This window comes from Aegilops tauschii, chromosome 5, assembly GCF_002575655.3.
Source record: "Aegilops tauschii subsp. strangulata cultivar AL8/78 chromosome 5, Aet v6.0, whole genome shotgun sequence".
Classification (NCBI taxonomy): Eukaryota; Viridiplantae; Streptophyta; class Magnoliopsida; order Poales; family Poaceae; genus Aegilops; species Aegilops tauschii.
The window spans coordinates 141,281,981-141,293,989 of record NC_053039.3 but is presented as its reverse complement, the minus strand read 5'-3'; the positions used below and the strand labels follow the sequence as shown (position 1 = coordinate 141,293,989).

General features: G+C 47.0%; 1 protein-coding gene across 1 annotated transcript; it reads right to left on the bottom strand.

Moving 5' to 3' along the window:
• Window positions 1-800, bottom strand: LOC109779650 (uncharacterized). The gene has a single exon (XM_040388382.2). It carries the CDS (start codon window positions 798-800, stop codon window positions 159-161), a length of 642 nt encoding a protein of 213 aa, XP_040244316.1. The 3' UTR covers window positions 1-158.
• Window positions 801-12,009: the final 11,209 nt, after the last annotated feature.

Here is a 12,009-nt window from a genome sequence, read left to right as displayed (position 1 = left end):
ACGGGGCGGGCCTTGACGCTCTCAAGAGTGGCGCAAAACTTGTTGCACTCTTGTTGGATCACCCTCCATCGCTTGGAAATGGACACCCACCCACGTGTGCTCACAAATTGGTAAGGCGGAAACTTCTTGCGCCCATGAAACTCTCGGTGGACACGAATTCAAAAGGTTGAATGCTTTTGTTCGGCGCCCGTCTTGGGGACTTGTCCAATGTCTCGCCAACACTCGCAAAGAAGCTTGTCCTCGGCAGCCGTGTATGCCTTCGTGCGCTTGCTCTTGCGCTTCGGCTTAGGACCGGCGGCTTGGTTGGCGAGCTCGTCCTCGAACAAAGGCTCCACTTCGATGTCGCACTCGTCCTCTTCCTCTAGCCCGTAGTCGTCCGGAAACTCGTGGTCGAGTGGGAAGCCATCCAGGTCGATGCCGACCTGATCACGCATGAAGGCCGCCTGGTTGGGATCATAGCCAGCGGCCGGCGTGAACGGCCCGCGGCCGTCCTGGCTTTGTGTCTCGTCGGGATCGTAGCCAGCGGCCGGCCCACCGCCCTCAAAGATGAGGTTCTGCATGTAGTCCTCGTCGACGGTGGACGGCATTCCCTTGAACAGGTTGCGGGCGTCCGGGAGCAGGCCCGCCGGCGTCTGCCGCGCGCGTTTCCTCGCGCCGCCGGATGACGAGCCACTGGCCACCGGGGTGGCGTTGAGGTCGATGGGCACGGGCGCGGGCGTGGAAGGCGCGACCACGCTCACGTTGGGCGAGCACTCTCCAGAGAGGCGGGAGGCCTGCGGGTACACGTGGAAGCCAGGCATCGGGTGGCAAGCCGACGCACGGGGTGAGTCGGGCAGCACCATTCGAGGAAACGCCGATGAGCCGGTGCTGGCCGCGGCGACGACGGCGTTGACGAGGCCGTGCTGGCCAGGGTTTAACCCTAGCATGTAGAGCGCCTCCCTCGTTGCCGCCGCAACGCGGGCGTTGGTGACCTCCTGCTGTGCGGCGGCGGCGACGGCGGCCTCATCCCTCGCGTCCGCGTCGTGCCTTCGGTCCTTCCTCTTGGCCGACTCCCTTGCCCGCTATGCGGGCGTCAGCGGCTTCTTTGGCTTGGCCGCGGCGGCGGTCTTGCCCAGGGCACGAGGCTTGCCTTTCCCGGAGGGGGCGGCGGCGCCGGACGAGGCGAGGGAGGCGAGGCCGGTGATGGCATCGAGGTCAATGACGTCGTCCATGGCGGGTGTGGGGCGGGAGCGTGTGGGCGGGAGGGTTTTTGGGGGAAATGGGGGGAAATGGTGGTGGCTGCCACCGACCGGCGGGCCCAGGGAGAGGAGTAGGCGCGCGCGCGTCCGTCTCGTGTCCGCGCCAATGCAAATCCGGCTCAAAATTGGGCTGGGAATGGGTCGCCATGCGAACGCCAAGCGGACGCGCGTCCGTTTGGGTCGGCGCGTTGGGCCGCTTTTTCTGTCCGCGCTGATACGTCTCCAACGTATTTATAATTTTTGATTGTTCCATGCTATTATATTATCCATCTAGGATGTTTTATATGCATTTATATGTTATTTTATATAATTTTTGGGACTAACCTATTAACCTAGAGCCCAATGCCAGTTTCTGTTTTTTCCTTGTTTTTCAGTTTTACAGAAAAGGAAAACCAAACAGAGTCCAATTGACGTGCCAATTTTTGATGATTTTTGATGGACCAAAAGAAGCCCCCAAAGTAAAAGAGTTGGGCCAGAAGAGTCCCGAGCCGTCCACGAGGGTGGAGGGCGCGCCCTACCCCACTGGGCGCGTCCCCCTATCTCGTGGACGACTCGAAGACCCCCCTGACGTGAGACCGACGCAAAAAATTCCTATAAATACAGAAACCCCCGAAAAGAAACCTAGATCGGGAGTTCCGCCGCCGCAAGCCTCTGTAGCCACCAAAAACCAATCGGAACCCTGTTTCGGCACCCTGCCGGAGGGGGATCCCTCATCGGTGGCCATCTTCATCATCCCGACGCTCTCCCTGACGAGGAGGGAGTAGTTCACCCTCGGGGCTGAGGGTATGTACCAGTAGCTATGTGTTTGATCTCTCTCTCTCTCTCTCTTGTGTTCTTGATATGGCGCGATCTTGATGTACCGCGAGCTTTGCTATTATAGTTGGACCTTTATGATGTTTCTCCCCCTCTATCTCTTGTCATGGATTGAGTTTTCCCTTTGAAGTTATCTTATCGGATTGAGTCTTTAAGGATTTGAGAACACTTGATGTATGTCTTGCATGTGCTTATCTGTGGTGACAATGGGATATTCACGTGATCGACTTGATGTATGTTTTGGTGATCAACTTGCGGGTTCAGTGACCTTGTGAACTTATGCATAGGGGTTGGCACACGTTTTCATCTTGACTCTTCGGTAGAAACTTTGGGGCACTCTTTGAAGTTCTTTGTGTTGGTTGAATAGATGAATCTCAGATTGTGTGATGCATATCGTATAATCATACCCACGGATACTTGAGGTAACATTGGAGTATCTAGGTGACATTAGGGTTTTGTTTGATTTGTGTCTTAAGGTGTTATTTTACTACAAACTCTAGGGCTGTTTGTGACACTTATAGGAATAGCCCAATGGATTGATCAGAAAGAATAACTTTGAGGTGGTTTCGTATCCTACAATAATCTTCTCGTTTGTTCTCCGCTATTAGTGACTTTGGAGTGACTCTTTGTTGCATGTTGAGGGATAGTTATATGATCCAATTATGTTATTATTGTTGAGAGAACTTGCACTAGTGAAAGTATGAACCCTAGGCCTTGTTTCCTAGCATTGCAATACCGTTTACGCTCACTTTTACCACTTGCTACCTTGCTGTTTTTATATTTTCATATTACAAAAACCTATATCTACCATCCATATTGCACTTGTATCACCATCTCTTCGCCGAACTAGTGCACCTATACTATTTACCATTGTATTGGGTGTGTTGGGGACACAAGAGACTCTTTGTTATTTGGTTGCAGGGTTGCTTGAGAGAGACCATCTTCATCCTACGCCTCCCACGGATTGATAAACCTTAGGTCATTCACTTGAGGGAAATTTGCTACTGTCCTACAAACCTCTGCACTTGGAGGCCCAACAACGTCTACAAGAAGAAGGTTGTGTAGTAGACATCAAGCAATTTCTGGCACCGTTGCCAGGGAGGTTAGTGCTTGAAGGTATATCTTTAGATCTTGCAATAGAATCTTTTAGTTTCTTGTTTTATCACTAGTTTAGTTTATAAAAGAAAACTACAAGAAAAAAATGGAATTTAGGGTGCCTCATATGCTTCATCTTTTCAATATCTTTCGTGAAAATGATGGAAAGAAAAATTATGCTCAAGCGTTAGAAGAAGAATGCATTAAAATGTTTGGCACTAAATATTTGAATGATGACCATGATTGCAATGTTGTTAGTATGAATTCTATGAATATCCATGATGCTAATAATATGCAAAGCCACAAGCTTGGGGATGCTATGTTTGATGAATATATTTTTTGTCCCCCAAGTTTTGATGAGAAAATTTACTATGATGAAAGCATGCCTCCTATCTATGATGATGACTGTGATGACATGTATGCTATAAAGAATAATGATAACCATGAAACTTGTCATCTTTATTTTAATTCTCAATCACATGATAGTTATTTTGTTGAGTTTGCTCCCACCACTATTCATGAGAATAAATTTGCTTATGTGGAGAGTACTAAAATTTCTATGCTTGTGGCTCATAAAAATAATGCTTTATGTGATGGTTATATTGTTGAATTCATTCATGATGCTACTAAAAATTATTATGAGGGAGGAATATATGCTTGTAGGAATTGCAATAATATCAAGTTTCCTCCCTATGTGCTTAAAATCTTGAGGTTATGCTTGTTTTGCTTTCCTATGCTAGTTGATTCTTGTTCCCATAAAATTGTTTGGTCACAAAATCCCTATGCATAGGAAGTGAGTTAGACTTAAATGTGCTAGTCATATTCTTCATGATGCTCTCTTTATGTTTCAATTCTTATCTTTTATGTGAGCATCATTGAAATCATCATGCCTAGCTAGCGGCGTTAAACGTTAGCGCTTGTTGGGAGGCAACCCAATTTTATTCTTGTTCTTTGCCTTTTGGTCCTGTTTAGTAATAAATAATTCATCTAGCTTCTGTTTAGATGTGGTTTTATGTTTTAATTAGTGTTTGTGCCAAGTAGAACCTTTGGGAAGACTTGGGTGAAGTCTTTGCGATCTTGCTTAAAAAACAGAAACTTTTGCACTCACGAGATTAGCTGCCATTTTTTACTGGAGAGTTTTTTAAGTTGATTCTTTTTGAAGAAGATTAATATACAAATTCCTCACGTCCACCAATTTATTTCAGAAATTTTGGAGTTCCAGAAGTATTCGAACAAAACAGATTACTACAGACTGTTCTGTTTTTGACAGATTCTGTTTTTTATGTGTTGTTTGCTTATTTTGATGAATCTATGAGTAGTATTGGAGGGTATGAACCATAGAGAAGTTGGAATACAGTAGATATTACACCAATATGAATTTATAATGAGTTCACAACAGTACCAAAAGTGGTGATTTATTTTCTTATACTAACAGAGCTTACGAGTTTTCTATTGAGTTTTGTGTTGTGAAGTTTTCAAGTTTTGGGTAAAGATTCGATGGACTATGGAATAAGGAGTGGAAAGAGCCTAAGCTTGGGGATTCTCAAGGCACCCCAAGGTAATATTCAAGGAGAACCAAGAGCCTAAGCTTGGGGATGCCCCGGAAGGTATCCCCTCTTTCGTCTTCGTTCATCGGTAACCTTACTTGAAGCTATATTTTTATTCACCACATGATATGTGTTTTTCTTGGAGCGTCATTTTATTTTCTTTTGTTTTGCTTGCTGTTTGAATAAAATACCAAGATATGAAATTCTTAAATGTTAGAGAGTCTTCAAATAGTTGCATAATTATTCAACTACTCATTGATCTTCACTTATATCTTTCGGAGTAGTTTGTCGTTTGCTCTAGTGCTTCACTTATATCTTTTAGAGCACGGCGGTGGTTTCATTTTGAAGAAATAGATGAACTCTCATGCTTCACTTACATTATTTTGAGAGTCTTAAACAGCATGGTAATTTGCGTTGGTTATAAATTTAGTCCGAATATGATGGGCATCCAAGAGGGATATAATAAAAACTTTCATATAAAGTGCATTGAATACTATGTGAAGTTTGATTCCTTATGATTGTTTTGAGATATGAGGATGGTAATATTAGAGTCATGCTAGTGAGTAGTTGTGAATTTGAGAGATACTTGTGTTAAAGTTTGTGATTCCCGTAGCATGCACGTATGGTGAACCGTTATGTAACGAAGTCGGAGCATGATTTATTTATTGATTGTCTTCCTTATGAGTGGCGGTCGGGGATGAGCGATGGCCTTTTCCTACCAATCTATCCCCCTAGGAGCATGCGTGTAGTACTTTGTTTCGATAGCTAATACATTTTTGCAATAAGTATGTGAGTTCTTTATGACTAATGTTGAGTCCATGGATTATACGCACTCTCATCCTTCCAGCATTGCTAGCCTCTCTAGTACCGCGCAACTTCCGCCGATATCATAAACCCACCATATACCTTCCTCAAAATATCCACCATACCTACCTATTATGGCATTTCCATAGCCATTCCGAGATACATTGCCATGCAACTTTCCACCGTTTCGTTTATTATGACACGTTCCATTATTGTCATATTGCTTTGCATGATCATGTAGTTGACATCGTATTTGTGGTAAAGCCACCGTTCATAATTCTTTCATACATGTCACTCATGAGTCATTGCACATCCCAGTACATCGCCGGAGGCATTCATATAGAGTCATATTTTGTTCTAAGTATCGAGTTGTAATTCTTGAGTTGTAAGTAAATAAAAGTGTGACGGTCTTCATTATTAGAGCATTGTCCCAGTGAGGAAAGGATGATGGAGACTATGATTCCCCCACTAGTCGGGATGAGACTCCGGAAGAAAAATAAAAAAAGACAAAAAAGAGGCCATAAAAAAAGACAAGGCCCAAAAAAATGAGAGAAAAAGAGAGAAGGGGCAATGCTACTATCCTTTTACCACACTTGTGCTTCGAAGTAGCACCATAATCTTCATGATAGAGAGTCTCCTATGTTGTCACTTTCATATACTAGTGGGAATCTTTCATTATAGAACTTGGCTTGTATATTCCAATGATGGGCTTCCTCAAAATGCCCTAGGTCTTCATGAGCAAGCGAGTTGGATGCACACCCACTTAGTTTCTTTTTGAGTTTTCATACACTTATAGCTCTAGTGCATCCGTTGCATGGCAATCCCTACTCACTCACATTGATATCTATTGATGGGAAACTTCATAGCCCATTGATACGCCTAGTTGATGTGAGACCATCTTCTCCCTTTTTGTCTTCTCCACAACCACCATTCTATTCCACCTATAGTGCTATGTCCATGGCTCACGCTCATGTATTGCGTGAAGATTGAAAAAGTTTGAGAACATCAAAAGTATGAAACAATTGCTTGGCTTGTCATCGGGGTTGTGCATGATTTAAATATTTTGTGTGCTGAAGATGGAGCATAGCCAGACTATATGATTTTGTAGGGATAAGCTTTCTTTGGCAATGTTATTTTGAGAAGACATAATTGCCTTGTTAGTATGCTTGAAGTATTATTATTTTTATGTCAATATTAAACTTTTGTTTTAAATCTTATCGATCTGAATATTCTTGCCACAATAAAGAGAATTACATGGATCAATATGTTAGGTAGCATTCCACATCAAAAATTCTGTTTTTATCATTTACCTACTCGAGGACGAGCATGAATTAAGCTTGGGGATGCTTGATACGTCTCCAACGTATCTATAATTTTTGATTGTTCCATGCTATTATATTATCCATCTAGGATGTTTTATATGCATTTATATGCTATTTTATATGATTTTTGGGAATAACCTATTAACCTAGAGCCCAATGCCAGTTTCTGTTTTTTCCTTGTTTTTGAGTTTTACAGAAAAGGAATACCAAACGGAGTCCAATTGACGTGCCAATTTTTGATAATTATTTATGGACCAAAAGAAGCCCCCAGAGTAAAAGAGTTGGGCCAGAAGAGTCCCGAGCCGTCCACGAGGGTGGAGGGCGCACCCTACCCCCTGGGCGCGTCCCCCTATCTCGTGGACGACTCGGAGAACCCCCTGACGTGAGACCGACGCCAAAAATTCCTATAAATACAGAAACCCCCGAAAAGAAACCTAGATCGGAAGTTCCGCCGCCGCAAGCCTCTGTAGCCACCAAAAACCAATAGGGACCCTGTTCCGGCACCCTGCCGGAGAGGGGATCCCTCACCGGTGGTCATCTTCATCATCCCAGCCCTCTCCATGACGAGGAGGGAGTAGTTCACCCTCGGGGCTGAGGGTATGTACCAGTAGCTATGTGTTTGATCTCTCTCTCTCTCTCGTGTTCTTGATATGGCACGATCTTGATGTACCGCGAGCTTTGCTATTATAGTTGGACCTTATGTTGTTTCTCCCCCTCTATCTCTTGTAATGGATTGAGTTTTCCATTCGAAGTTATCTTATCGGATCGAGTCTTTAAGGATTTGAGAACACTTGATGTATGTCTTGCATGTGCTTAACTGTGGTGACAATGGGATATTCACGTGATCCACTTGATGTATGTTTTGGTGATCAACTTGCGGGTTCAGTGACCTTGTGAACTTATGCATAGGGGCTGGCACACGTTTTTGTCTTGACTCTCCGGTAGAAACTTTGGGGCACTCTTTGAAGTTCTTTGTGTTGGTTGAATAGATGAATCTGAGATTGTGTGATGCATATCGTATAATCATACCCACGGATACTTGAGGTGACATTGGAGTATCTAGGTGACATTAGGGTTTTGGTTGATTTGTGTCTTAAGGTGTTATTTTACTACGAACTCTAGGGCTGTTTGTGACACTTATCGGAATAGCCCAATGGATTGATCGGAAAGAATAACTTTGAGGTGGTTTCGTACCCTACAATAATCTCTTTGTTTGTTCTCTGCTATTAGTGACTCTAGAGTGACTCTTTGTTGCATGTTGAGGGATAGTTATATGATCCAATTATGTTATTATTGTTGAGAGAACTTGCACTAGTGAAAGTATGAACCCTAGGCCTTGTTTCCTAGCATTGCAATACCGTTTAAGCTCACTTTTATCACTTGCTACCTTGCTGTTTTTATATTGTCAGATTACAAAAACCTATATCTATCATCCATATTGCACTTGTATCACCATCTCTTCGCCGAACTAGTGCACCTATACAATTTACCATTGTATTGGGTGTGTTGGGGACACAAGAGACTCTTTGTTATTTGGTTGCAGGGTTGCTTGAGAGAGACCATCTTCATCCAACGCCTCCTACGGATTGATAAACCTTAGGTCATCCACTTGAGGGAAATTTGCTACTGTCCTACAAACCTCTGCACTTGGAGGCCCAACAACGTCTACAAGAAGAAGGTTGTGTAGTAGACATGATGCGCCGACCCAAACAGATGCCAGCGGACAAAATGGGTCGCCACATTGGAGTTGCTCTAATGAGGCGGCGTCGAAAGCTTGTCTAAAATAAAGCAAGGATTTTCATTGCAATTCCAGCCCATTTCTGCTAGCTCACAAGCCTGATCTGTCATTACCCTCATGCCGTTTACATCCTTAACAACTTGAATTTAGCAACAAACTGGGAGTAGGGCATGTACAATGGTTGATAAGATAATTTTATCTTACGTTTTTCATGTACTTTAGAGATGACAAAAAAATATGTATACAATGAGTTATATCTTAGCCTTATCTTCAATAACTAGTCATTCCTTAAAACATGATGAGACAAATTGTGCTAAGAGATCATCTCTTGTCTTCTCTTAAATAAGAGAAGACAAGCCTCTTCTTATGAGTTCTCTCTCCTCCACCTCATCATTTATCCTACGTGTCAATCCTAAGATAGCACCATTGTACATGCCCAAAAAGTTCCAGCCCGAGCCTTCCTGAGAAAAAGGGACTAACCACTCACTAACAGACCACACAACGGTGTAATTCAAGCAGTTCACACTTGAATTTCTGCGAACCCAGAGGCGAGAGTAGATGCATAATGCTGTCGGAAGTGTCATTCTGCTCCCAAAGTGCACCGCACATTCCGAACAATGGCCCATAAAAATGCAAAAAATTCCAATATTTTTTGTAGACAAACATTCTTGAGTGTTTTTCCCTACATATGAAATTTCGTGATGCTCTGGTAAGAAAAACAACACAAATGATAAGTATCTGACGTCAGGTTTCTGAACATTCAACCCAAACGTTGTTTCCACCCCACGTTCTTTTTGCACGACCCACTTCGCCTCTCCGCTTTATCCTCCCGACTAACCACATTTTCCCCACCACCAATGCTCTCTCTCTCATGGCGCGATTTGCCGGCAGAGGTGCAGGAGCGGGCTCAGTGGCGAGGGCCGCGGTGGAGGCTCGCTGGCGGGGACAAGGGATCACCGGCAATTGCTCCCGAGGGTGGCGATTGGCAACTGGGGGAGGCGGCGATGTCTGTTCCTGAGGGCAGGCCTTGTCGTCCTCGACAAGCTGCTGTTCGCGAGGGAGCGTCGACAATTGCTCCTGGCGTGGATGGCAATGCACGCGAGGCGATGACGACAGGGGAGGCAGCGGCGCCGTCATCCTACATGAGAGGCGGGCTTGGTGGTGCGGGATGCGGTGGCACAGGCGCCGCTGGCTACTGGCACCGGCCGCCACTGCTACTTGGGTCAGTGGAGAAGATCCCAGTCGACACACACAAGTAGGAGTTCCCGCGCCTCTTCCTCATGCCCGTTATCCCCACTATTACGACAAGCATCACCTCCATCCGTGGCGTCCTCCATGCAGGTCGCCTCCTGCACCCATCCTTTTTGTATAGGAGGGGAAATGCTTCATCAGCAACTAGCGGTAGCAGCTATTCAAGTTCACCCATGGATGCTCCCCTTGGATTTTTTGATGCATTTTACACATCACAATAACCTTTTTCCTACTGCAAATTATGCAGTGTGATGCTAGCTTGACCCTAATTTGATGCATTTGTGCACACAGTTCATGGCAAACTAGTTCAAAATTGTCGGATTACGGGTTCCGCAGACCCTTGAGAGGTTCGAACTCTGGGGTGCACACACAGAACTCTCTCTCCCTGGTCTGCCTGCTCAACGATCCCACGGCCTAGCTCGACGAACCCAAAGAACGAGAGACACAGAGATTTATCCTGGTTCAGGCCACCTTGCGGTGTAATACCCTACTCCAGCTTTGTGGTGGATTGCCTCGAGGGGCTGAGGATGAACTAGTACAATGGATGAACAGCCTCAGGAGGTGAGGTGTTCTTTAGCTCGATGAGCTGGTGAGGTGGTCAGGGTAGAATGGCCCCGATTCGAGATGTCTCGCTATGGTGGTGGCTAAGTCCTATTTATAGTGGCCTTGGTCCTCTTCCCAAATGTTAGGCGGGAAGGGATCCCACAACGGCCAAATTTGAAGGGAGACAACTAGTACAAGCTATCATGACAAAAGTAGTCTTCCCTTGCAAAAGGCTCTGGTGGTGACACTGCCGTGGGCTCCGTGATGCCTCCGTCCTGCCGTCCTGGCGGTCTTGGTCTTGTTGCACCGGTATGGAAACCTTTTCCTGATGCCTCGGGACCCGCGCCTGCGCTTGCCTCCTTAGCACCAAAGAGGAAACTGGTACACTGCGCCCACTGGCGCTCGCCTGGCCTTGGTCGTCATGGCTCACGTCACGCGAACCTCGCGAGGTGCACCCTGCATTGATATCTCTGCTCCTCGGGAGCCAGCCTAACGAGGCTGCCCCCAGGGAGGTCTTGGTGTCACCCGCCTCGCGAGGCTTGGCCCCTCGCGAGGGTCTTGAGCTGTTGCTGCTGGAGCTGGGCCGTACCGGGCCGCCGACGGAGCCACGCCACGGGCCGTAGGCAGGCAAGTCCGGGCACCCCCGTTCCCAGGGCGCCGACAGTAGCCCCCGTGCCCAAGGCGTGCTCGAACTTGGCTTCGAGGCAAAGCCAAAGGGCAAGTGCGGAGCACCGCGGGCCCCAACCGCCTGCGACCTTGGTTGACGCGTGGCGATTGATGGGACGTGGGCGCTTCCGCTTCCCCACGCTACCTCGGCAACCGTCCTCGTCTGACAAAAAGGGCTGGCGCACGCCATAGGGCCTTCATTTCCCTTCCTTTGTCTTGCTCCAGATCCCCTTCTCCTTCTCGCCCAAAGAGACTCCAGATCCGCCGAAACTTTTCCCCGAGGTCGCAGCCGATGGCCACCGACAAGGCTAAGGCCGCGCGCTCGCCCTCTTGGTTCGAGCCTGCCCTGAGCGCATCCACTGTCTCGGAGAAGAACCTCGCCGCCGCGCTCCTACCGATGGCTGGCGACAACAATGAGGGAGGAGAGACCGCGCTTCGGGCCGGCTCCGCTAAGCCGGAGGCCTCGGGCAGTACCTTCTATCCCTTCTTCATACACAGCGTCTTCGCGGGGCTGGTCCCCCCTTTCTCTGACTTCTTCTACGCGTCCTTATCCATTACAATATTCATGCCCTCCATCTCCATCCCAACTCCGTCCTTCTCCTCTCGATCTTTGCCTTTTACTGTGAGGCATTCGTGGGGGTGATGCCATCCGTGGCGCTGCTTCGGCATTTCTTCTACCTCCGGAACAAGGAGGGCCAGTGCTCGGGGTGCGCCAACTTAGTCGCGGCCAACGGGAACAACGCAATCTCAAGAGCCGGGAAGAAGGTGGAGGGCTTCAGGAACAAGTGGGTCCTCATGGATGCCAAGTGCTCCTACCCTCGGCTGGCGCTGCCGACGGGGATGCCAGCGCCTCATGAGGGATGGAATAGCGCGAAGGTCATTGACCCCCGGGCGGAGCAGATGATGGGGAGGATGGTAGCCGATCTGAAGCCAGGCGACCCGAAGGCGGAGAAGTTGACGGGGGCCATGATCGTCAAGGAGTTTCTAGTGCA